Source organism: Pelobates fuscus, chromosome 8 (genome assembly GCF_036172605.1).
Source record: "Pelobates fuscus isolate aPelFus1 chromosome 8, aPelFus1.pri, whole genome shotgun sequence".
Lineage (NCBI taxonomy): Eukaryota > Metazoa > Chordata > Amphibia > Anura > Pelobatidae > Pelobates > Pelobates fuscus.
The window spans coordinates 81,614,717-81,642,185 of NC_086324.1; the positions used below are offsets into that span (position 1 = coordinate 81,614,717).

At 40.0% G+C, this 27,469-nt stretch overlaps 2 protein-coding genes across 2 annotated transcripts in view; both read left to right on the forward strand.

Moving 5' to 3' along the window:
• Nucleotides 1-27,469, forward strand: part of LOC134570823 (carboxypeptidase O-like) — a 467,541-nt gene that overhangs the window by 202,262 nt on the left and 237,810 nt on the right. The window lies entirely within an intron of this gene.
• The window catches only part of LOC134571267 (carboxypeptidase O-like), a 65,587-nt gene continuing 57,240 nt past the window's right edge, over nt 19,123-27,469 (forward strand). Inside the window, exon 1 of the mRNA XM_063429439.1 lies at nt 19,123-19,225. Within this exon, the coding sequence (XP_063285509.1) occupies nt 19,146-19,225 (80 nt within the window). The 5' untranslated portion in view covers nt 19,123-19,145. The remainder of the gene's footprint in view (nt 19,226-27,469) is intronic.

A 27,469-nucleotide genomic window follows, 5' to 3' on the forward strand; every position in this document is an offset into this window, starting at 1 on the left:
TGTCTATGTATGTATGTCTGTATGCATGTATGTCTATGTATGTATGTATGTATGTCTGTCTGTGTATGTCTATGTATGTCTGTGTGTATGTCTATGTATGTATGTCAAAGAAACAGCAACCTCAAAACCTCACCCTACTGATGTGAATATTTCTACTTTAAACATCATATCATAATGTTCCTGGACATATTAAAAACCTAACTTGTTTGTTGCCACTCATATTATGTATGTATGTCTGTGTGTCTGTGTGTCTGTATGCATGTATGTGTATGTCTGTCTGTCTGTATGCATGTCTGTCTGTGTATGTCTGTATGCATGTATGTATATGTATGTATGTCTGTCTGGATGCATGCATGGCTGTCTGTATGTTTATGTCTGTCTTTCTGGATGCATGTATGTCTGTGTGTATGTATGTCTGTGTATGTATGTCTGTCTGTGTATGTATGTCTGTATGTCTATATGCATGTATGTCTATGTATGTATGTATGGCTGTATGCATGTATGTCTGTGTGTATGTCTGTGTGTATGTATGCATGTGTGTGTATGTATGTCTGTCTGTATGCATGTATGTCTGTGTATGTATGTCTGTCTGGATGCATGCATGTCTGTCTGTATGTCTATGTCTGTCTGTCTGTATGCATGTATGTCTGTGTGTCTGGATGCATGTATGTGTATGTATGTCTATCTGCATGCATGTATGTCTGTCCGTATGTCTATGTATGTATGTCTGTATGCATGTATGTCTATGTATGTATGTCTGTATGCATGCATGTCTGTGTGTATGTCTGTATGTATGTCTGTGTGTATGTCTATGTATGTATGTATGTATGTATGGCTGGATGGATGTTTGTGTGTATGTCTGTATGTATGTCTGTGTGTATGTCTATGTCTGTCTGACTGCATGCATGTATGTATGTCTATGTATGTTTGTGTATGTCTGTATGCATACATGTATGTCTGTATGCATGTATGTCTGTATGTCATTATATATGTATATATGTATGTCTGTATGTCAGTATGAATGTATGTCTGCATATCATTATGAACGTAGGTCTGTGTGTATCTGTGTATGGATGTCTGTATGCATGTATGTCTGTCAGTATGTCTGTATATATGCATGTATGTCAGTCTGTATGTATGTATGTATGTCTCTATGCCATTATGAATGTATGTCTGTGTATGTCTGTATGCCATTATGAATGTATGTGTGTATGGATGTCAGTGTCTGTATGTATGAATGTGTATGTATGTATGTATGTCGGTGTCTGTAGGTATGTATGTGTCTTTATGTCCTCTTGCATGTGTGTCTGTATGTATGTTAGTATATGTCTGTCTGTCACTATGTATGCCTGTGTGTATGTCTCAGTATGTGTGTGTCAGTATTTATGCCTGTATGCATGTATGTCTGTTTCAGTATGTGTGTCTGTTAGTATGAATCTGTGTCCTTTTGTATCAGTGTGTGCGTTTGTGTCTGTGTGTGGACCCCGTGGGCGGTATTTGGAGGCGGGCCCCAGGGGGCCCAGACCCTGAGCTGTGTTAGGGGCCCCAAAATTTCTGGTGGCGGCCCTGACTGAGACACTGGGTGACTTGCGTGACTGAGACACTGGGAGACAGGGAGACACTGGGAGCAATTCATCTATACAGCAGAATCAAACTGTGAGTAGTTTGTTGGTGATTTTACAGAATTTTCTCTGATGTCAATCCTTGTGATTTACATCATGTGATGTCATGCTTAACTAATTAATTATACAAATGATTAAGGCTGGTATTTTTCTTCCAAGAAAGGTGGCAACCTTAACTACTCTTCACATACTCTTGCTTAAAGGAGCACTATAGGGTCAGGAACACAATCGTGTATTTCTGACCCTAGTATGTTAAAACCACCACCCTGGTCCCTTCTTGCCTCCCTAAATATAATAAAATATGACTTGTATTCAAGTCTGCAGCTGCTGGCTCTGTGAACAGACTGTCTGCTGACATCATCAGAAGTGGCGGTCTGAGCAAATTACAATACTTCCCCATAGGATTGGCTGAGACTGTAAACTAGGCAGATCAGGGGCAGAGCCAGCACAAGTCCAACATAGCCCTGGCCAATCAGCATCTCTATGAGGAAAGTTCAGTGTCTGCATGCAGAGGGTGGAGACACTGAATGGCAGAGCTGCACACTAGGCAGTACTGCCCCAGGAAGCACCTCTAGCAGCCATCTAAGGAGCGGCCAGTGGAGTTATTTTCTCTGAAAAAGCTTGAATGGAATGATTCTACTTACCAGAACAAATACAATAAGCTGTAGTTGTTCTGGTGACTATAGTGTCCCTTTAAGTTTGGAAGCTTAAGAGGGATGCATGGGAACAAAACCTGCGTGGACAGGCTGACAATAAAATTAGTTTAAATAATGCAAATGTTGGTCTCTCTAACACTGTGGCATGTCCTCTTTATTCTACACTCACTGCATACACATTTTCTCTGTCTCAGACTATATACCAGGAACTTCTGCCTGCTAGTAAGAAGGTAAGGAGACAAGTGGACCAGCGAGTGCTAGGGGACAGTCCTTAGAAAGCATGGAGTGAGCGCATCATTAGCTGCATTTATGTCAAGCTCAAGGTGCTGCCTGCATAGTATGCCCTTAGTTGGACAGCCTGTAGGATTGGCAGGCAGCCTGACATGCATTCATGCCAGGCTGGCCTTCCAATTCTTTGGACAAACATGCCCCCTTTTTGGGCATGTTCACCCCTTTTGGCAGGTCTGGTCACTTGATTCGTGCTAGTGGCACACCCTTTTACCGCGCCCATTGATTTCCTGCTTCACTGGACACTGCTGTTAGGGGTTATGGATTTACTTGAAAGATAAAAGCATAAATTAGAGAGAGATTAGCATAGAGTATGTGTTTTCTTATAGCTGCATCCTATGAGTTTCCCTCCAACACCATCTCCATCAGATACATGACGCTTGGGAGGTATGACTGTTTTAGTGTTTTTGGTCGATAAGATTCCGTAATTAGGCCCATCATAATTGTCAGCACCAGGCCCACTGTGCTCTTAATCCGGCCCTGACTGGGCGTGTATAGTGACGTGCACCCCAGTTGCTAGGTAATGGAGTGTAAACTCCGGTTGCAACAATAGACACAACCCTCGTGTGGAAAAATGCTATATACAAGATTAAGAGATCTCAAACGCGGGATCTACAAGTGCGGTGTTTAAAAATAAAATAAAAGAATACTTAATGCGTATTCTATAACAAGATTTCTTACTGTTCATAATGTAAGGATGAGACAGCCGAGGGGTCAAAAGTGCTCTCAGTGTAAACAAAGTGAAAGTGTATCTATGGTGACGGAGTGACACACACTAGTAGTGCTGTAATCTACTCGGCAAATATGTCTCAAAAAAATGAACAGATATTCTACAGCAAAGTATCATATTAAAGTAAAGTACTAGTGGCATACCAGATTGATAGGTACAATAAACTTCATATAAATTGTATTAGTAATTCATCTCAAAGCTTAAAGGTATATCCAAAACTGAAGATCAGGGATCGTGTTTTTACCAAAGATTAAAGACTAAAACATGATTCAAAGGAACATCGTAAAGGAGATATATTCATTAAGTCCCTTTGGAGTGACAGTGTCCAAACGGTGTATCCAATAGGTTTCACGCTGCAGTAACATTTTGGACCTGTCCCCTCCTCTCGGGCTCGGTGGAACATGGTCAATGGCCATGAACTTCAATGTGGGGAGTCTGTGGTTCAGTTGGAGCAAGTGTTTGGCAACAGGTTTGTCTGATTTCTGGTCTCTAAATGCGGTGGTGATATTTGATCTATGTCCGCGTATCCGTTCTCGGAGAGTTAGATCAGTTTTTCCCACATATGAAAGACCGCAGGGACATGTAATTAGATATATCACATGGTCGGTCATACACGTAATATACTGAGAAATTGAAATTCGAGTGCCACTGTGAGGGTGAGCAAATTAATTGCCTGTGTTCATATGGCTGCACGTGACACATCCACTGCAGCGGTAACAGCCTTTCTTACTGAGTCCCGTAGTTTTTCGGTAACAGAAAGTGGGATCACTTCTGACCAATAGATCTTTTAAGCTTTTGTTTCGTTTTAAACTGATATTCGGTTTTTGGGAGAAAATCGATGGTAGGTTCTTGTCTGAACCTAAAATCCCCCAGTATTTATGTATGGCTTGTTGAATTTGTGGGGTGCCAGTATGAAGGGTTAATGGTAAGTACATTTTATTCGGTGGCTGGGTTTTCTGTGTGGTCTCTGTGGGTGCCTTCGTCATGTGTCCAATGGCTTTGTCCTTAGCTTTAGTGAGGACTTCATGGCTATAGCCTCTGGCGAGGAATCTCTCAGTCATCTCTTGTAGTTGGTTAGCTCGATTTGCGGGGTCGCTGTTGTATCTCAGCACACGCATGTATTGGGACACGGGAAGAGATTCCTTCAGTCTTTTAGGATGATAGCTGTTAAATTGGAGTAACGTATTTCTCGCCGTGTCTTTACGGTAAAGGGTAAATCCCAATTTGCCTTCATCCTTATCTTTGTAAATAGAAACATCCAAAAATTGGATTGTATGTGTATCAAAGGTAAGTGTCAACTTCACAGGTAGCTCTGAGGAATTAATATCATTAATCATTTGTTCTAGGCTGCTTGTGGTGCCTGTCCATATTAGGAAAATATCATCTACAAAGCGATGATACAGAAGTATCTGCTCGTGAAATTTCTCCAAGATGTGTTCAGTTTCAAACAGCGACATATAGGCGTTCGCATATGAAGGCGCCATGGCTGCACCCATTGAAGTGCCCATCAGTTGTAAGAAAAATTGGTCTTCAAATTTAAAATAATTGCACGTGAGTGCTATTTGTAAGAGCTCCATCAAGAATTCGATGGGTGGGCCGTCGTATTTACGCGAATCACAAAGGATCTGTCGTAGTGCTTGAATGCCCTCTATGTGGGGTATTATAGTATATAGATTCTTAACATCTAGTGTGACTAATAGATGTTGTGCTTTCACTGTGGTTACATTTCTGATATGGTTCAGGAAATCGTTGGTATCTCGTAGGCAAGTTGGAAGATCCATGACCGTAGATTTGATATGATAATCAATGAATTTGCCAATGGGTTCCAGTAGGCTGTCCCGAGCTGAGACGATGGGTCTTCCGGGTGGGTTTGTCATATCTTTATGAATTTTGGGTAATGTATACAACACTGGGTGTCTTGGATGTTCAACATATAAAAATTTGGCCAGAGGTGTGTCAATAAAGCCCATCTGAACTCCAGTGGAGATGATGGTTTGAATTCGAGTTTGAAATGTTTTCACGGGGTTGAAAGTTAGCCGTTGGTAAGTTGTAGTGTCAGAAAGCTGGTTGTATATCTCATCTTTATATTTAGTATACGACATCACTACAATGGCTCCTCCTTTGTCTGCAGGACGAACAATGATGTTCGGATCTGACGTGAGATCTTTAAGGGCTGTTTTCTCAGATCTAGATAAATTCTGTCGATGATCAGTTGGATTTTTAAGTATTTTCTCAGATTCCTTTTTCACAGACTGCATGAATGTCTTAATTGATGTGTTGGAAGTTTTCAAGTCTCCTTTATATTGAGTTTTGAAAGTTTTTTTAGTGGTTGTAGTTGTAGAGTCAGATATTACCGGGTTGTCCTTACACCTCTCATAGTTAGTCAGAGTACGTTGAATTTTAAACAATTCAATGTCCACCTGTAGTGGAGCTGGTTTGGATACTGGTACAAAAGTCAGACCTTTAGAGAGAACGGATAAATGGTGTTCCGTTAAAATTTTTGATGATAAGTTGAATACCAGTTTTATCTCTTCCTCAGCGGTGGTTTGCCTTTTAAACCTGTGCTTCTGGTGTCCCTTCTTTCCTCTCCTGGTGATGGAGTTCTTTTTCTTCCGTGAAACTGGGTTTTTGACGTGCCTGGAGATTCGTGTGGCCGGGTACTGGTCTCTAAAAAAGGACGTTTCTCTAATGAGGTACTGTCTTCTTTATTTTCGGCATCAGATGCCGATTCTCCAGAGCTGGTGTCTATAGTTTGGAATAAAGGTTTCTTAATACGATAACGATATCTGGGGAAAGTTTCTCTATTTGGTGTTTGGTTCCCACTTAGCCACCCATACACTCTATGGCTGGTATAGTCGTAGTTGACTTTGTCCAATTTCTGTCTCTTAAATCGGATCAGTTCGTTTTTATACTTATTGATGTCATCTTGTAATTTCAGCATATACTCTGTGGCAGCAGAGGAGTGTAATAAATCAACGTTAGTATTTTCAACCGTTTGAATGGCTTGCTTGACACCAATGAGTTCCTTCCCCACTTCCTCGACCACTATCACCATCCAGTCGAGGGAGCACTTATTCGCTATGTTCATCCACTTACGGCAGAACTCTGGGTTTTGTCTCCCAATGGTGGGGGAGTTCCGTACCCTGAATCCACGAGGGATCCTCTTTGCTCTGTGATAGTCGGATATAAAAATGCCGTGTAGGTCTAGGTCGACTTCTCTCCTTCTCAATTTGATCAGGTCATTATATAAATCCTTAATGTTCGTGGACTGTGAGAGATCTTTAGCTGATTTAGACCATAGGATGGCTTGAGCTTGATCCTCAGATATGGAAAGGGTTTCTGCAGAATCAGTGAAAACCCCAGCTTTGCTTAGGAAATCATCCATGGTAACAATCTTGAAGGTGTGTCTAAACGCACTGTTTAGTGAATGACTCCAACGTTTGGGGTGCCCAAAATGGTGCGACGTACACCATAAATATACCAATAAAGATGATTCAGGCACTCATCCTTAAACAACTTTAAGTGTTCTTGCCTTCGGTGCTACCAGCGTCTGAGATATATAGCCAAAGATGAAGTAGAAGCACTCAAAAGGACTTTTTCGTGATTTTTATCTGGTAAAAAGGTTTACATCAAAGTGTCACGCATCAAATCAATCGACGTTTCGACCCCTAAGGGTCTTTTTCAAGATCAAATAACAAGTGACATGGACAGCATTTAAATATAAAATACAAATGATTAACTCACCAATCGCGTGCGTGCAGCTGGCCAAACCCGGAAGTGTCCCAACACCTCACGTGGTACTGGGCGTGCGTAATGACGTGCATCGTGGTTGCTAGGCAGTGAAGCCAAACGCGAAAGTGTCCGGGCATCGCTCGTAATACTGGGCGTGTATAGTGACGTGCACCCCAGTTGCTAGGTAATGGAGTGTAAACTCCGGTTGCAACAATAGACACAACCCTCGTGTGGAAAAATGCTATATACAAGATTAAGAGATCTCAAACGCGGGATCTACAAGTGCGGTGTTTAAAAATAAAATAAAAGAATACTTAATGCGTATTCTATAGGAAGATTTCTTACTGTTCATAATGTAAGGATGAGACGAATTACTAATACAATTTATATGAAGTTTATTGTACCTATCAATCTGGTATGCCACTAGTACTTTACTTTTATATGATACTTTGCTGTAGAATATCTGTTCATTTTTTTGAGACATATTTGCCGAGTAGATTACAGCACTACTAGTGTGTGTCACTCCGTCACCATAGATACACTTTCACTTTGTTTACACTGAGAGCACTTTTGACCCCTCGGCTGTCTCATCCTTACATTATGAACAGTAAGAAATCTTGTTATAGAATACGCATTAAGTATTCTTTTATTTTATTTTTAAACACCGCACTTGTAGATCCCGCGTTTGAGATCTCTTAATCTTGTATATAGCATTTTTCCACACGAGGGTTGTGTCTATTGTTGCAACCGGAGTTTACACTCCATTACCTAGCAACTGGGGTGCACGTCACTATACACGCCCAGTATTACGAGCGATGCCCGGACACTTCCGGGTTTGGCTTCACTGCCTAGCAACCACGATGCACGTCCAATTCGTATGATTTTTGAGTATGTTGTTCCCCTGAATGGATTGATTGTGAATATGTATTTTTATGCGAATGTGATGTATATTTTGGGAGTTATGAATGTTGTGTAAAAACTGTATTTTTACTGTCTGTGATAATTATGTTAATCCCTTGTGTAGCATAATTATATCACAGACATAGAGGAGGATTTTGTGTGTAATTACTGGGAGTGGTTTTAATGATGTACGTGTATGATTGGTTGTTTTGTCCCGCCCTGTGGGTGGTCCTGTATTTACAAAATGGTAATAAAAACCAGGCTGGGTGTTCCAGCACCTCAGACCTATTCTGACCCTCTAACTTGCAGCCTTGACTCATGTTTGTAGGGGACAGCTATAATCACTACAGGGATTGCTATGCTCTTCATACTCCCTTAGCTACTGAGCTCTTGTAAGAGCTCTTGTTCCTGATCCTGCTTCGCTCTACAGAAGGAAGAGGTTCGCCTATTGGAACCTGGAGCCTGGTCGTAGGTCCAGGGCGCAGAGCAGACGGCGAGATACCAGCCCAGCAGCGGTGGTTCGTGGAGTCTGCAGTGCTTATGGTGGCTGCGGTGCTGATGGTCATTTGGTGAGCGCTAGGAGCATCCTTTCCTACGGTCCAACTTACAGCCAGCCTGGAGGCAACCGTAACAGTATGTTCTAACCCAACTCTTATTGAAGGATCCGAGACACGCTTTCATGTGAATCCAATATGATTAAATATTGATATGTTACAACTTGGTTTTATACATCACATACATGTCTCTCAATATGTAATGGTGTCACACAAAATCTGTACTTCTGTGTTATATGTTCATTCTTATTTTGCGACCTGGTTGTCCCATCTCTTATTGCTCAGTTGGTGATCTACGTATCTCAATTTATCAGGCGTTATTTCTCATGTCTGAAACCTGTGTGTTTCTTCATGCTCTCCATATGCATTCTCTCTGAAAATTTGAAAAGTTATTTAATAAAAAGATATTTACAAGGACATAAAACAAATTATGAAGACAGACACTTGCATGTAAAAAGCACAAGTAAAATTGTGCTAAAATCGCTTTGCCCGCTAGGGCACTGCAATTTCCAGGTTGTAGTCTAGTAAAGTGCATAAAGAAACAGTTCAAATGTGCTGAAAAGCTTAAATGCACTAGCAGTACACCCAAACTTTTGCCAGAATACCTGTTGTTTGTCAAAATAGCTGTCTGCTTGACGCGTTTCATCCACATCCAGGACTGTGCTCTCTGATCGAACGTCCGCCATATTTATACCACTTCTAATAGATTTCTCCACCTTCTTTGTAATTCACCAATTCAAGGCATCTGCATTTGATGTCATCGCAATCAAAGCCAGAAACACTTGAGTGCGATCTCATCCACACTACTTAAACAGCTTAGGAACACATCCAGAACAGGCAAAAAAAGCAATAAATACAAAAGCAGATAAACACCATCACATCTTGGGCCGAAGGGGGAGCTTCCTGGCTCCAATATGTATATATTTAATGAAATCTAATACATCTATTAAAATCTAATGTGAGATGTGTGCATTAAGAGAGACTGGAGACCAATGTCCGTCTCAAAAATTTAAAAATATTGCATAAAAAGCTCAAATATGCACAAAATGTAATGTGCGTGTTATTTATTATATAAAGTGAAGTGTTGTCCAATCAACTTTACTGAATTTGGTTGAATCTGAGCATATAATATATCCCTATACACTTCAGAATTCATCCGGCTGCTTCTCTTTTCTGTCACATCATCAATAAACACCCAGTGCCATTGGAAGCCATGCATGCCAATGCACCACACTGCCTCAACTGTGTTTTACAGATGATGTGTTTTATTTAGGATCATGAGGTGTTCCAAGCCTTCTCCATACATTTTTCTTCCCGTAATTCTGGTACAGGTTGATCTTAGTTTCATCTGTCCAAATAATGCTGTTCCAGAAGTGGGCTTGCTCTTCTAGATATATTTTGAGGTCTAATCTGGCCTTTCTTTTCTTGAGGCGTTTGAATGGTTGTGGTGAACCCCCTTATTTACTCTGTATTTGCTCTTGTGAAGTATTATCTTTATGGTAAACTTGGATAATGATATGCTAACCTCAAAAACGTGTTTTTCACTTGGTGGGATGTTGTGAAGGGGTTTTTCTTTACCATGGAAAGAACCCTACAATCATTCACCACTGGTGTCTTCCATGGATGTCCAGGCCTTTTTGTGTGACAGAGCTCACCAGTGTGTTCTGTTTTTTTTCGAATGTGCCAAACTTTTGATTAGGCTATTCCTAATGTTCCTGCTATCTCTTTGTTGGATTTTTTTTTTTTTTTTGCAGCCTAAGGATGGACTGATTAATTTGCATTGAGAGCTCCTTTAACCACATTTTGTGGGTTCACAGTATGCCACACCTGCCACACCTGTAATCAACTCCATACTTTTTACCTGCTTAATTGATGGTCCTGCTGCTCCTCTTACAGGGTTATTGTTTGCCTTCTTTGGGATGAAGCGCATAAAATATATCTTTTAAAGTCTAACTTGATATACTTGAGGTGCTTTTTTAACTTACATTTTGAATTTATCATATCACATGTCTTATAAGAAATATTGTTTAGTTCTCAGTAAGCTTTCTAAGAGAAATGCTGCCTTGATTTGGTATTTTTAATACAGTTGCAAGAAAAAGTATGTGAACCCTTTGGAATGATATGGATTTCTGCACAAATTGGTCATAAAATGTGATCTGATCATCATCTAAGTTACAACAATAGACAATCACAGTCTGCTTAAACTAATAACACACAAAGAATGAAAAGTTGCCATGTTTTTATTGAACACACCATGTAAACATTCACAGTGCAGGTGGAAAAAGTATGTGAACCCTTGTATTTAATAACTGGTTGAAACTTCTTTGGCAGCAATAACTTCAACCAAATGTTTCCTGTAGTTGCAGATCAGACGTGCACAACAGTCAGGAGTAATTCTTGACCATTCCTCTTTACAGAACTGTTTCAGTTCAGCAATATTATTGGGATGTCTGGTGTGAATCGCTTTCTTGAAGTCATGCCACAGCATCTCAATCGGGTTGAGGTCAGGACTCTGACTGGGCCACTTCAGAAGGCGTATTTTCTTCTGTTTAAGCCATTCTGTTGTTGATTTACTTCTATGCTTTGGGTCATTGTCCTGTTGCAGATGGCCTTAAGTTCTCCTGCAAAATGTCTTGATAAACTTGGGAATTCATTTTTCCTTTGATGATAGCAATCCGTCCAGGCCCTGACAAGGCAAAGCAGCCCCAAACCATGATGTCCCCACCACCATACTTCACAGTTGGGATGAGGTTTTGATGTTGGTATGCTGTGCCTCTTTTTCGCCACACATAGTGTTGTGTGTTTCTTCCAAACAATTCAACTTTGGTTTCATCTGTCCACAGAATATTTGTGGAACATCCAGGTGGAACATCCAGGTGCTCTTGTGCAAACTGTAAACATGCAGCAATGTTTTGTTTGGACAGCAGTGGCTTCCTCTGGGGTATCCTCCCATGAAATCCATTCTTGTTTAGTGTTTTACGTATTGTAGATTCGCTAACAGGGATGTTAGCATTTGCCAGTGACTTTTGTCTGCGCTGTGCTCTTGCAGTCATCTTTACAGGACGGCCACTCCTAGGGAGAGTAGCAGCAGTGCTGAACGTTCTCCATTTATAGACAATTTGTCTTACCGTGGACTGATGAACAGCAAGGGTACTTTTATAACCCTTTCTAGCTTTATGCAAGTCAACAATTCTTAATCGTAGGTCTTCTGAGAGCTCTTTTGTGCGAGGCATCATTCACATCAGGCAATGCTTCTTGTGAAAAGCAAACCCAGAACTGGTGTGTATTTTTTATAGGGCAGGGCAGCTGAAAACAAAACATCCAATCTCATCTCATTGATTAGACTCCAGTTGGCGGACATCTCACTCCAATAACTCTTGGAGATGTCATTAGTCTAGGGGTTCACATACTTTTTCCACCTGCACTGTGAAGGTTTACATCGTGTGTTCAATAAGAACATGGCAACATTTCATTCATTTGTGTGTTATTAGTTTAAACAGACTGTGACTGTCTATTGTTGTGACTTAGATGATGATCAGATCACATTTTATGACCAATTTGTGCAGAAATCTATATCATTCCAAAGGGTTCACATACTTTTTCTTGCAACTGTATAAGGAGTTTTTTTCTCAGATCTTAACGTCTTCCTATGAGAAATGGTGCTAAGATCTCACTAAAGTTTCTGATGACAAACCCTGCTCAGGTAATAATCAATGCTTCACAGGTTCTATGTGTAAATATCTAAAGCTTTTTAATTAAATTTGTTTTGTTCTAAATTTGTCCAAATCAAGACCCAAATGAAATATGCAATGAACGAGCATGTTCATTCTGATTCGTGATTTGGAGTTCTGCCATGGCACCAAAAAAGAGATGATTGATGGGAAAACTATAATTGATGACTAGATAGCCACAAATGTTGATTTTCTTCACAGATCAAGTGAGAAGTAGCCACTAGAGGGAAAGAAGCCCTGTATACAGCCAATTATTAATCCCTTTTTCAAAAGATAAGGAGGGATCTAGAAGTATAGGGAGATAGACCAATCTCCTGAATGGGCCATATACACAGAGTTAAAATGAACATTCTCCCGAGACTCCTTTATCAGGCACTGCCACTTCTACTTTCTAAGTTTGATCATGAGATCCCCCAGAAACACATAGGTGCATTTGTATGGGCCAACCGAAGACATAGGCTAGTCAGTGATTACCCCTCAGGGACATGATAACCTAGAGGACACAGGCCTCACTTTTTTTGAAAAATTATGCCTACAAGGTACCTATAGGAAGGGTCTTGTTTCTGATATTTACAATGACATTTGTTCTGAATCCTCAATTTTGGGCACCTTGAGATACACAGAGCAGTGGGAAAGGAATATGAGCATAGTGGGGAAAGAGGACAAGTCTGATGAGGTGTGGGAAACCGCAGCCAAGGTGTGTGTGATCCAGCAGGAACAGATGTAAAGGAGCCTCTGACTGCTGGAGACTATGTGGGATGCAAGGGTCCTATTTTCGTATGTGGTGGTGTCTTCTTTCTGGAAGGGTGTTAAAACGCGGTTAGAGAAAACTTTACTTTGACCATTTGAGCTGGATCCCTGGTTAGTTTTGCTCTCCAGGCCTCTGGAGGGTCTGACGAGGAGGGTACAAAAACTGTGCAATAAAATAACATTAGCAGCACGGCGAGTCCTAGCAAACCACCAAATTTGCTGGTCATATAACTGCCGATGAATGTTCCAATCATTCCCACTGTACTCCAAGTATAATTTTACTCCACTGTTGAACACTCCACAATAATGAGAATGAAAAAAGTGGGCAGCGCTAAAACCAAATATACAAAATAAAATGTGTCCCAAAAACAATGTGAGGTGTATAACCAATCTGGTATAACCAATCTGGTATAACCAACCAATAACCAGCTGCAATCACCCTCAACATTGAAACACAATGCAAAACCAAAAATAATTGTTGTGCTAAAACTAGTACTTAACAGTATTCAATCAGGAGAATATCTGAAAAGAATATAATATACAGCAAATATAGTGCAGACTATCTGATCAAATTACAGAAGCATGCACATATACACATATATAGATCTCACTCACATTTCCCTGAGCCCTATTAACTCTAGCTCTGGGTAGGAGAGGCTTCTGTGGAGAGGGAATAAATTCCACTGATGGATGTCCATAGTGGCAGTGCAATCTTCTGTATAAGTATTAGCTTTGCTTCAGGGCTCCCCTCCTACTCATGCATTCATTTCTTTGAAATGGCAATAATTTAGGCAAAACATCTACTAGATCAATTGTGCAAACCCTTTGCCTTTACAAAGTAAATTACACTTGTGTTTTGTTGAAAGGCAGCTGGTCTCTAATAATCACTTCTGCCACCTTCATTATAACATCCAATCCATATAATTGTGACACATTTGTGTTGAGTTAAAGAGAAGGCTGTGCAGTTCACTCCTTTCCCAAATCCCAGACTGTGCTTTATTACAAAGTGTCCTTCTTCGTCTAATTGTAAGGTGTGAGGGTTTCTTTAGATGCAGGTTCCACAATAATGATATATGGTTATCAGGGCCAGACTAAGAGTCCAGTGGGCCTGGTGCTGACAATTACGATGGGGCCTAATTACAGAATCTTATCGACCAAAAACACTAAAACAGTCATACCTCTCAAGCGTCATGTATCTGATGGAGTTGGTGTTTGAGGGAAACTCAAAGGATGCAGCTGCAAGAAAACACATAATATATGCTAATCTCTTTATCTAATTAATGCCTTCATCTTTCAAGTAAATCCATACCCCCTAACACCAGTGTCCAGTGAAGCAGGAAGTCAATGGGAGGGGTAAAAGGGTGGGCCACTGACACCAATCACGTCACCAGAACTGCCAAAAGGGGAAAACATGCCCAAAAAGGGGGCATGTCTGTCCAGAAAATTGGAAGTCCAGCCTGGCATCAGTGTCCCTATGTATCACAGTGTCAGTGTCCCCATGTCGCCCAGTCCCTTAGTCTCCCAGTGTCTGTGTCCCCATTTCTCCCAGTGTCTCAGTGTGTCCGTGTCACTAGAGGATACTAGGAGACACTGAGAGACATGGGGGCACAGTGAGACATAGGGACATTGAGACACTTGGGGACACTGGGAGACATGGAGACACTGGGAGACATGGGGACACTGAGACATTTGGGGACACTGGGAGAAATGAGATCACAGACACTAAAGACACAGAGACATGTCCCAGTGTCCCCATGTGCCTGTGTCCCCCATGTGTCCCCTAGTGTCTCAGTGTCCCCATGTCTCCCTGCTGCCTTTCCTTCCATATTTCACATACCTGAGTTGTAGTCTGTCTCTGCAGGCTGGGGGCTACTGTCTGGACTCTCTTTGCTGTGTAGCTGCTCCCCAGCGGATCAGTGAGTAGAGAGAGGCAGGGAGATGCTGTAACTTCCTTTCCCTGCCTCTCTCCATACACAGTGACCCCTACTGGCCGGTGCTGGTATTGCAGAGTTATCTTCAGTTATACTGAGAAAAATATTTGCATTTGTATTGCCGGTATTACTGCAATACCATCACGGCCAGTCAGTCTCAAATACCAGCTGTGTCTTAAAATACCAGTCAGGTGGCAAACCTAAACCTAAAAGTATTTTTTTTTTTAAATGGGCCTATTCCATGGGCCTGGGCTTGGAGCTGCAGCTCCATCAGCCCCTATGTTAATCCGGCCCTGATGGTTATTATCTTTCACATCTCGGTGAGTACCCCCCTCCATATTTCCCAACCCACTCTTAGTTATTTATAATACTTTCGTTACTCAGTTCTGTTACACTTACAAATTTACAAACAACAACATTCAGTCTGAGCAACAAAGCTTAACCCCTTAAGGACTGAGCCAAATGTACACGTTGTGATCAAAACAAAACGTTAACAAAACCTTGAATTTGCGCTATATTTATGTTAAGGCGTAATTCACCTCTTTCATATTATATGCACCCACACTTATTATATATCATTTCATTCAGGAGAAACAGGGCTTTTGTTTAGCATCAAATATTTAGGTATGAAACATAATTTAATATGAATAAAATATAAAAAAATGGGAGAAAATAAGAATTTTAAAAATATGTTTAGTTCTACGTGACATTTTAATTGTGAATGTCATAATACTGTTTGCTTTTACTGCAATAAAATAGACATATTTGTATTCAGCAATGTCTCATGTGTAAAACAGTATCTCCTATGTACAGGTTTTATGATGTTTTGGGAAGTTACAGGGACAAATATACCATGTTAAATTTTTCAGTTTCTTTCAAATTGAAATTCGCCAGATTTGTGACTAAGCGGCTACTAAAAAAGACTGGACATACCCCATTTGCAATACCTTGGGTTGTCTACTATTGCAAATGGCATGCCAACATTGGGGTAATTTTCATTCCTAGGCTACCATACGGTCTCAAAGGCAGCGTAACCAATCTGGCGAATTTCAATGTGAACAAACTGAAATGCAAGCCTTATATTTGACTCTGTAACTTTTGAAAACACCATAAAACCTGTACATGAGGGGTACTGTTATACTCAGGAGACTTCGCTGAACACAAATATTAGTGTTTCAAAACAGTAAAACGTAGCACAACAATTATATTGTCCGTGTAAGTGCCATTTGTGTGTGAAAAATGCAAAAAAATTCACTTTCACTTACGATATCATCATTGTAATACATGTTACTATTTTGAAACACTAATATTTGTGTTCAGCGACGTCTCCTGAGTAAAACAGTACTCCCATGTACAGGTTTTATGGTGTATTGGAAAGTTACAGGGTTAAATATAGTGCTAGCAAATTTAATTCCCTGGACTTTTAGCCTGGGTTGTCAGGCAGGTCTCGCAAATTGTAATAATTAAAATTACCTAATTATGTAAAATTATTACATAAATATATGCGTAGCATCATTATATATATATATACGTGTATAATTTTTTCAATTATTTGTATTTATTATAGGTATAAATATATATATTAATTATGTATTTATTTTTGAATTTTATTTTTTAACGTATTTACATATATATTTATTTTATATTTTTATATATATATATATATATATATATATATATATATAATTATAATTATAATTATAAAAAATATATACTGTACCTTGCACTCAAGCTACCAATTCTTTCAAAACCGGGTGCATTACCAGGGCCAAAACATCATAGATTCAAATAGTATGGCTGCACTCACGGAAGTATAAGTAGAATAGGTAGCACTCACGGTCTTCAGGTTAAAAATCTTCTTTTATTGTGCAAGTTTAAAACATAATGCCAGGATCAACGTTTCAGTCCTCTCTCAGGACTTTCATCAGGATCAAAAAAATTTTTTGGATCCATTTTTTGATCAATTTTTTTGATCCTGATGAAAGTCCTGAGAGAGGACTGAAACGTTGATCCTGGCATTATGTTTTAAACTTGCACAATAAAAGAAGATTTTTAACCTGAAGACCGTGAGTGCTACCTATTCTACTTATACTTGGATACTTAAAGTCCCAGGGTGTGCACTCAGCATCTATTTATTTTTCTATACAGCCTGTGTGCAAGGATTTAGCATTTATATATATATATATATATATATATATATATATATTTAGATCATATATATAATAAATATATATATGATCTATGTATATATTTTATTTTAAATTGTTTTTAAATCTTTTATTTTACAGTTTTCAGGCAGCAGGGGGAGTACTTGTAATTACAGGCACTCCCCCTGCTGGCATTGCTGTGGACGGCTATGCCATCCATGTGATCGTGAGGTCCTCGCAAGGACCTCATCATCACATAGCCCAAGAAGGCCGGAGCGGGAGCAGGGGGACTCCCTGGGATGCCAGGTGAGTCCCCCCCCCCCCACCATATCGCCAGCGTGGGTAAGTGAATAGGACAGTGGGGATAAGCTATGCCGCCCGCCGGCGTTTAGAGCCGGGTCTCCAAGGACGGCACAGCACGCCCGCCGTCCTTAAGGGGTTAAAGGATCACAGCTCTCAAACCAAGACAAGATTTGTGTCCCTAGTCGTGAACTCTACCACTTCTCCCAAACTGCTCCCTACTGTGGTACTATGATGTACTCTGTCTTCTTGTACCTAACATTGTCATGGACATTGTACTAAATTGCTGACTGTCTATCATAAATAAAAAATAAATAAAAAAGGAAACAGAATCAAATAAAAAAGTTAATATAAGCAGTAGGTGATTTTCAATGATTTTCGATTATTCAGTGTTGTAGTTTTCACTAAAGTTGCAATCCTATAGACTGTAAGCTCGTTTAAGCAGAGTCCTCTTCAACCTATGGTTCCTGTAAGTTTTCTTTTAATTTCCCTATTTATAGTTAAATCCCCCTGTGATAATGTTGGAAAGCGCTGTAGAATCTGTTGGTGGTCTATAAATGGCAATAATAATAATAATAATAATAATAATTTTCCTTTAAAGTTGTAGCAAGCCCTCCTATCTTTACATGGATAATTGAAGCATATCAGAATTACCATTTATATCTGTTCAGTCAAGGTTGAAATTCTGCAATATTACCCGCTAGATTGTCTGGATGTCACTAGTACAATGAATAAGCACAGACATTACTGTATATATATATAACCAAATACAGAAATGTACAGATACACCGAATAGTGGATAAAACAAACACTTAGTGTGTAATAGATAGAGAAAAAAAATCCAAAACAATTACCCTTGTACTACAAGTACTGTAGATAAGGACTCCTCACAGTCCTCAAAATTATATGGAAAACAGAAAATCTACAATACAATAATAACAAAGAAAAACATTGCAATAATGTTGCAACAATTATAAGGTGGAAAGTAAATGCAATAATCACACTCACAAACCAAACTTGATTGTAGGTGTATCATAAAAATGGTAGAAACCTCAGGACTTGTGGAACATCATGGCAAATATAGAGGGAAAGAGATAAAAATAATAATAGTGCAGAGTATCTCAGTCAGAATAGACACTTTAATATAAAGACACACTTACAAAATTGAAGTGAAAAACAGGCACATCATATAAAATTGGTTCAATCACAGGATCCCAGCAAACAGGCATGCCTACAATGAGTTTTACTTGCCCCTGAGGAAGTTCAAGTTATTGAACGAAACGCTTAGGGCTATTTGAATTAGTGCAGAGTTTTATTTATTTATTGTATTTACTTGTTTTTATTTATTCATTTATTTATTATTTTGGATGCTGTTTTCTCCGGTGTTCCTGTTTGATTGGGATCCTGTGATGTTTTTCTCTGTTATTATTGTATTGTAGATTTTCTGTTTTCCATTACTGTATATATGCATTCGAAATGAATATGGATGTTAAAAGAATATGTGTTGCTAAGTATAGCTGCTATTTTTTCATACTTTTTTTTTTTGTGTGTGATTCTGCATATTTGAAGCACCTTTGATGAATGATTAATCAGCACGCTATATAAGGCTCTATGTATCCATACCATTATTAACCATATAAATCAATGAGTACCAGACTTAGTCAACAGAAAATGCCATAAGCTGTTTTTATGATGCTGGTTTAAATTTGATTGCAAAGTTTAACCAGGATGCAAATGCATGCTTTCAGAGCCATTAACTCACATACTGAGATCCAGCAAGACCAAGATTGGCCACTGATAAAAGATGAAGCATTTATGCTACATGATCTGCCTGTTGGGAATGCTAGTATATGGTGGTTCTTCTTTAAAAGTTCGATATGATGGGTAAGTACAGAGAGATCACATTTTATGATGAAGACTGTTATATTTGTGTCCTTGAAATCTAAAATCTGTATGGTTGGTATTGACGATCTGATTATTCCATTTTGATTATCAAGAATCTGAATAAGACTTTTCAATAAATATCCATAAATGTCATGTCATTTAGCCCATCATTGTTTTGGTCTATACAAACATTATCATTGTGAAGGACTCCTTTTAGAAGGAGACATTGATTATATAATACAGTCTTTAACAACATGGGTTCTGATTTAATATTTTTGACTAAGCTTTTTTTTTCCAATATATTGATTTTTTTTATATATGATATATTTGATATTTGAATGGTTTGAAAAAATATATATTTTAAAAGTTTATCAAAAAATATTGAATCATTTGAAAAAGCTTATCAAAATATTAAATCCGTGTATCAGATTTAATTTGGTGAGAAGCAAATTCTACAGAGATTTAAAAACAGTGTCTGGCTTTTTTGGGTGGTGAAAGACAGGGGTATGGGGTTGGCAACGAATATCTATGTATATCATAGGGATTTGAAAGGCTGAGCTTGACAGACTTGAATTACTGTGTAACAATGTAAGTATCATTCCATATTTAGCCATAAACAAAAACTAAAATATATAATGTAGAGAAGAAAGAAAAAAAAAACTATTCTCTAAAACAATAGCAATTCTATAGTTTGTACATCGAAGCCTATTTTTTAACCAAAAAAAAACACTAATGGTTTTGGATGAATGGCTTTCAAAGACACTTAAGCATAGAACAGTAACAGTAATTTGGCATTTTGAGACAACCGGAATTACACTAAAATGTTTGGGTGCAGTATGCTTTAAATAATCTATATACGCTAATAAGTATTTTGAGTCATCTCAATTTCCAAGACGTTCTATATTTTCTGCTCATTTTCACCTTGGAACTTTATAAAAACTTTGCAGTAAGAACAATAAGGATGTGGAATTCTCCGTCTAAAGAGATGGTTTTATCCGAATTTATTCAGATGTTTAAATAGCAATTAGATGAATACTAGCAAAAACATAACATACAGGGATATATACTTTAATTAGTGGGGTAATAGCTTCTTGACCCAAGGAGACATCTGATTGACATTTGGGGGTCAAGATGGATTTTTTTCCTAGTTTGAAGCACAATTGGAAGCACTTCAAACTGTTTTTTTTTTGCCTTGTTTTGGATCAACATCAAAATCAAATGTGTGAAAGGCTGAACTTGATGGACGCATGTCTCTTTTCAGCTATGTATCAATTAAGAAACAATAAATTGGTGGGAGCAATTAAAAAATGGGAAAGACATTTAAGCACGCATATTGAAGATAGGGACTCCAAAAACAATGTAAAATCCAGAGAAACATTTATAAATATAGTCACTGTCTAAGCTTAACATATATACACTTTAAATATTGGGGGTATTATCCCAAATACCCAAGAGGTTATCAGACCCATGCTAAGTTAGAAGGAAAAATACACAAGTTAATTTTAGAAAATGGGCACGTTAAGTAAAGTCCAGACAAATAGATAACCAAAGGGATTTAACAAAGTGGGCAACCAAATTAGAACACAAATATCATTTTTGTTTCTCAAGGATCAAAAGGACTCTCTCTCCAAAAAGGAAAGACAAAAGACAATTAAAAAAAGATAAGAAAGGCCTTTAAATTCTATCAGCAGGAGACCATTACTTTCATGTGCAATCAATTGAGGAAACTCTAACTAGGTCCTCTGCACTGATTATTTTGTAACATTTGCTGCAATAACCACTGTAGGATATGATCCACCAACAAGCTATGTGCAGACTCCTACAGCTAATTACGAAACATAAAAGGAAGATCAGCACAAAGTTGTGTAGTGTTTGGTGTTGTGACTCAGGGTTCCCACTGGTTTAGGAGTCCGTATACAAATAATTAGACTTCGAGATTTATTTCAGACTTACCTGCAGTTCTGCTGAGTTTGAGGTCAACTCACATTGTTTAGTGGAAAGCAAATGTAGGGTTAGGAAAAAATATACAGGAGATTGACAGGCATTTTGTTATTGATCCCAAGACTAGCTTACCAATATGCAGTTGTTAAAAGTTGTTTTTTTAAAGGTAAATGTTTGGAGAAATAAAATCCTATTTTAATAGTGTGTGAGCACTGTGCAGTGTTAATATATTAATGTCAAATACAATAACGTTACAGCAGTAAGTTTACCACTTACACATTTTGCAACACAAACACCTACTTTTGTTGAAAGAAAATGGTGTTAGCTTATACAGTACACAATAATTTGTTTACCCAATTTACTGTAATAAGAAAAATAAACCCATCATCATCAATGTTCAGTGGTGCCATGGCCTCTCAGCGTTTGAACACCTCTTCCTCGGCCATGAGGACAGCTGAAACCACGTCTAACACTGAGTCCATGACTCCACCCCTACCACTACCATTATTAGTAGTATCCAGCCTCAGGATAGTGGGATAAGGAGCATGTCCATTCACCACCCAGGAGGCAACTGGATGTTTCTCAACCTTTTTATGCTGCAATAGTATGCGCTGCCACTAGCACTGAAGCTTCTTCTACCAGAACTAGTTTCAGGATTACAGCTTCTGTGTTTTATGCTGCTCAGAACAAGGAATTGGAGAAACTAGTAGACATGTTGCATTTACCTATGTTACCTCCCAATTTCTTGTAACCTTTGCTCCAAGAAGCGACTAAGGGAGAGCTCGGCAGAGACATTGTCTATGCAATTAGTGTCATCAGTGCCACTCTTTTCTGAAGAGGTACAGCAGAGTACCCAAGCACTATACCCAATGACTGATGGAATCTTGTGGTAATTATAATCACTCCACCACCACTCCAGTTATTTGTTTAAGTCTGTGCCACGAGGAAACTGACTATGGTACAGAGAAATAAGACAACAAGGGTCTGGAGAGCAGACCCAGCAGTCCACTATTTTCTGCAACTTCTGTGCACCCGCCACTTTGTCTAAGCTCTGTCTACAAGATAATCACATCATTTAATAGAAACAGTTATAACTTTATCTTCTATCAGTCCTAGAAGTTGTTCACCCAGGAAGGTTATTATTTACAACATTACCTCCCTTTCCATTAGCATTCGTCAACCAAGTGCTAGTGTAAAGACTAGTGGTGCAACAGCTTTCAAAGATGCATATGCACCTGCATCTTCATCAGCAACAAGACCCAGGATGAGGCTACTGGACCACACTGTAACCGCGGCTGGTTCCGTTATTTACCACTATAATGTCTTAAAGCATAGAACTTAGCAGGGCTAACCACACAGATATCTTAGCCATAATTTTATATAGTTAGTAAGAGATCCTCTATTTAACATATATAAATAATTGAGAATGCAATATAAAATAAGGATTGTCTTGGAAGCAATAAAGTTTTGTCTTTTTAGATATTTATTATATAAAAATATAAATATAGACATATAAAATCTATTACAATAGTTTATAGCAGAGTTTTTAAATTAAACGAAATGCTTGCAAATATCACTAATAGATTAACATACCCTCCTGAACATGTCATCATGTCAGCCTCTCTGTCATTTTAAAATGGAGCAGTGTCTGTCTCCAAGTCTCTCCTCTGTCCTTTAACATTTAAAAGAACACCTATTTATACCGTAGGTGTCTTCATTTTAGGGTCACCGTAGTTCATATATGAAAAAGTAACACTTTTTTTACTTTATTCATTTTAGGACCTCCCTTAACTTGGCAAAATACAAGGCAATAAAAACTTAAGGGTGCACACGTCATGGGGAAGTTCCCTGACTTGAGACAAGATGGCATCTTAAAGTCAGAACATCTTTATCTACTTAGGGTTACCACAGTATATTATGTACTGAAAGAGTCGTAGCATAGCCTTGAAGCTTGTTTATGCATTATTGTTATTGTATTTCGTCTGGGACAAAATGGCGTAAACATATTATGCACTGAAGGTAAGTAAGAGGTTATTGCTTAAAGAAACATGTATGAAAAACAATATGTTCCATTTCTAACACCTTGTCAGTTTGCAATATCTCTTAAAGACAAAGTACACAGTTTAAGGAATACAATATTTGCATTTGCCCATAACAACACCAAAGCAAAGTTTGGTATCACTTTGACAGACTCCTAGAAGAGTGAATTGAAAAATGCAAATCGTGCAGAAAGGAAGTGAGTAGATGGAGAGTGTCATCTCACTGGGGCGGGTCTGAACCAACATCTGCAAAGACACCATAAGTCTGTAGTACTGAAGGAAGAAGGAAGAAGCAGAAAGACAAATTTTAGCAGGGGCAGACTGACTTTGGCTGCGCCATTGGACTACATTAGGCCGTATTAGGCTATGGCTCCCTTCAGGCCCATGTACATGCTACAAAAAGGGACAGTCCAGGCTGGTTACCAAAGGTGCAAACAATTTTTCAAGACAAAGCTGAAATATCCAAAATATATAAAACTAAAAAATGTGCAATAGAGAGTAAGAAGTAATAATGAATACTTACATTTAAATCTAATTCTTCCTATAAAGGTCCAAACTCTGATTGTATAGATAATCACGTGGTGCATGGTGGTAAAAATATCTTCTAGAAATGGTATGTCCAACCTCCCTACAAGACATATGATGCAGACACCCATATGTATAAACGTGCCAAAACTCATATGCAATAAATATAGCCGCTCACCTTCACTGATTTTACGCTCATAGATCACACCTTCAGCACTCTCATAGGTGGTGTTCTATTTATATGATGACAGTGATGTAGATGGTGGTTTCACACACAGGCAATTTCAAGCATTTCAAGTCCAAAATGCAAACGGATATAGAATATAGCATAAACAAATAAAGGCTAGGCCTGGATTGGAGAAAGACGGATTAACAAGTAAAAGAGAGCCAAAGGATACCAGACTACAGAATAAATGATCGTGCAAAGCTAAGTCAAATACTTGAAATACAAAGAATAATAAAATACACTGTAACGCTACTAACAATCACGACACGACAGGAGATTTGGACTTAGTGAATATTTCTGTAAGTGAATTTCCTCACTCAGTTAGTGTTTCAGAGCTGAATTTGGAAATTCCATTTGGTGAACCACCTAAAGTACTGACACTCTGAGCAAGGTCATTTGCTCTTTATAGTGTGAATTAGTGATGTCGCGAACATAAAATTTTCCGTTCGCGAACGGCGAACACGAACTTCCGCAAATGTTCGCGAACGGGCAAACCGGGCGAACGGCCATAGACTTCAATAGGCAGGCGAATTTTAAAACCCACAGGGACTCTTTCTGGCCACAATAGTGATGGAAAAGTTGTTTCAAGGGGACTAACACCTGGACTGTGGCATGCCGGAGGGGGATCCATGGCAAAACTCCCATGGAAAATTACATAGTTGATGCAGAGTCTGGTTTTAATCCATAAAGGGCATAAATCACCTAACATTCCTAAATTGTTTGGAATAACATGCTTTAAAACATCAGGTATGATGTTGTATCGATCAGGTAGTGTAAGGGTTATGCCCGCTTCACAGTGACAGACCAAACTCCCTGTTTAACGCACCGCAAACAACCGCAAACAGTCCATTTGCACAACCGCAAACTCCCCATTTGCACAAGGTTGGGTACCAAGCTAGCCATGTCCCGTTCCTTGTCCTCACTGATGTCATTGAAGGTCTCTTACTCCACCCAGCCACGTACAACACCAAGGGTCCCCGAAAGGTGACAACAAGCCCCTTGGGACGCCTGCTGTATTTGGTCTTCCACCTCCTCAAAGCCACCTTCCTCCTCTGACTGCTCTTCTTCAGACTCCTCTCTCTGCGTTGCCTCTCTCTGCGTTATTATAAGGTGTGTTAAGTAGTACTATTCCTATCAGTTTAATCCCTGTTACGTCCCCTATCAGGGGACGTGTATATGGCATAAATTTTAGGAACCGGGAGATGGAAAAAGATGCTTGGTTGGTCCTCCTACTTCAAATTTGGGGCACTGCGCGTGTAATCTAATGTGCAACCAGATAGGAGTGGTGTGTTAAGTAGTCCCCCTCATCAGGCCTTTTGTAGTCGAATGTATCGCCCACTGTCAGTCCCTTCGGGATCCATCCCTCATTCATATTAATAAAGGTGAGGTAATCTAGACTTTTTTGACCTAGGCGACTTCTCTTCTCAGTGACAATACCTCCTGCTGCACTGAAGGTCCTTTCTGACAGGACACTTGAAGCGGGGCAGGCCAGAAGTTCTATCGCAAATTGGGATAGCTCAGGCCACAGGTCAAGCCTGCACACCCAGTAGTCAAGGGGTTCATAGCTCCTCGGAGTGTCGATATCTGCAGTTAAGGCGAGGTAGTCTGCTACCTGTCGGTCGGGTCATTCTCTGAGGGTGGACCCCGAACGGCTGTGGCGATGCGTAGGACTTAAAAAGCTCTGCATGTCCTCCATCAACAACACGTCTGTAAAGCATCCTGTCCTTGCCGGCGTAGTCGTGGGAGGAGGAGGATTACTTTCACCTCTTCCCCTGTGACATCACCCTTATACGCTGTGTAAAGCATACTTTTTAATTTATTTTAGAACTGCTGCATCCTTTCCGACTTGCAGTAATTCAGTAACATTTCAGGCACTTTCTGCTTATACCGGGGGTCTAGTAGCGTGGACACCCAGTACAGGTCGTTCTCCTTCAGCCTTTTTATACAAAGGTCCCTCAACAGGCACGACAGCATGAAAGACCCCATTTGCACAAGGTTGGATGCCGAGCTACTCATGTCCCGTTCCTCGTCCTCAGTGACCTCACTGAAGGTATGTTCTTCCCCCCAGCCACGTACAACACCACGGGTACCAGATAGGTGACAATGAGCACACTGGGATGCCTGTTGTGGTTGGTCTTCCTCCTCCTCCTCAAAGTCACATTCGTCCTCTGACTCCTCTTCCTCACAATCCTCTTCCAGCGTTGCCGCAGGTCCAGCAAGCGATGCTGATAAGGCTGGTGGTGATGGTGACCACAACTCTTCCTCTTCACGCTCATCTACGGCCTGATCCAACACTCTTCGCAGGGCACGCTCCAGGAAAAAAAAAATGGTATGATGTCGCTGATGGTGTCTTCGGTGCGACTGACTAGGTTTGTCACCTCCTCAAAAGGACGCATGAGCCTACAGGCATTGCGCATGAGCATCCAGTAATGTGGCAAAAAAATTCCCAGCTCCGCAGAGGCTGTCCTAGCACCCCGGTCATACAAATAGTCGTTAACGGCTTTTTCTTGTTGGAACAGGCGGTCGAACATTAGGAGTGTTGAATTCCAATGTGTCGGGCTGTCACAAATCAAGCGCCTCACTGGCATGTTGTTTCGCCGCTGGATATCTGAAAAGTGCGCCATGGCCGTGTAGGAACGCCTGAAATGGTCACACACCTTCCTGGCCTGCTTCAGGACGTCCTGTAAGCCTGGGTACTTATGCACAAAGCATTGTACGATCAGATTGCACACATGTGCCATGCACGGCACATGTGTCAACTTGCCCAAATTCAATGCCGCCAACAAATTTCTTCCGTTGTCACAAACCACTTTGCCGATCCCCAGTTGGTGCAGAGTCAGCCACTGATCCACCTGTGCGTTCAGGGCGGACAGGAGTGCTGGTCTGGTGTGACTCTCTGCTTTCAGGCAAGTCAACCCCAAGACGGCGTGACACTGCCGTATCCGGAATGTGGAATAGTACCTGGGAGCTGGGGGGGTGCCGTTGATGTGGAGCAAGACGCAGCAGCAGAAGAGGACTCAGCCGAGGAGGTTATGGAAGAGGATGGAGTAGGAGGAGTAGAGGAGGTGGCAGCAGGCCTACCTGCAAGTCATGGCGGTGTCACCAACTCCTCTGCAGAGCCACGCATTCCATGCTTGGCAGCCGTCAGCAGGTTTACCCAATGCGCAGTGTAGGTGATATACCTGCCCTGACCATGCTTTGCAGACCAGGTATCAGTGGTCAGATTGACCATTGCCCCAACACTGTGTGCCAGACATGCCATTACTTCCTTTTGCACAATCGAGTACAGGTTGGGGATTGCCTTTTGTGCAAAGAAATTTCGGCCGGGTACCTTCCACTGCGGTGTCCCAATAGCTACAAATTTTTGGAATGCCTCAGACTCCACCAGCTTGTATGGTAAAAGCTGGTGGGCTAAGAGTTCAGACAAGCCAGCTGTCAGACGCTGGGCAAGGGGGTGACTTTGTGACATTGGCTTCTTATGCTCAAACATGTCCTTGACAGACACCTGACTGT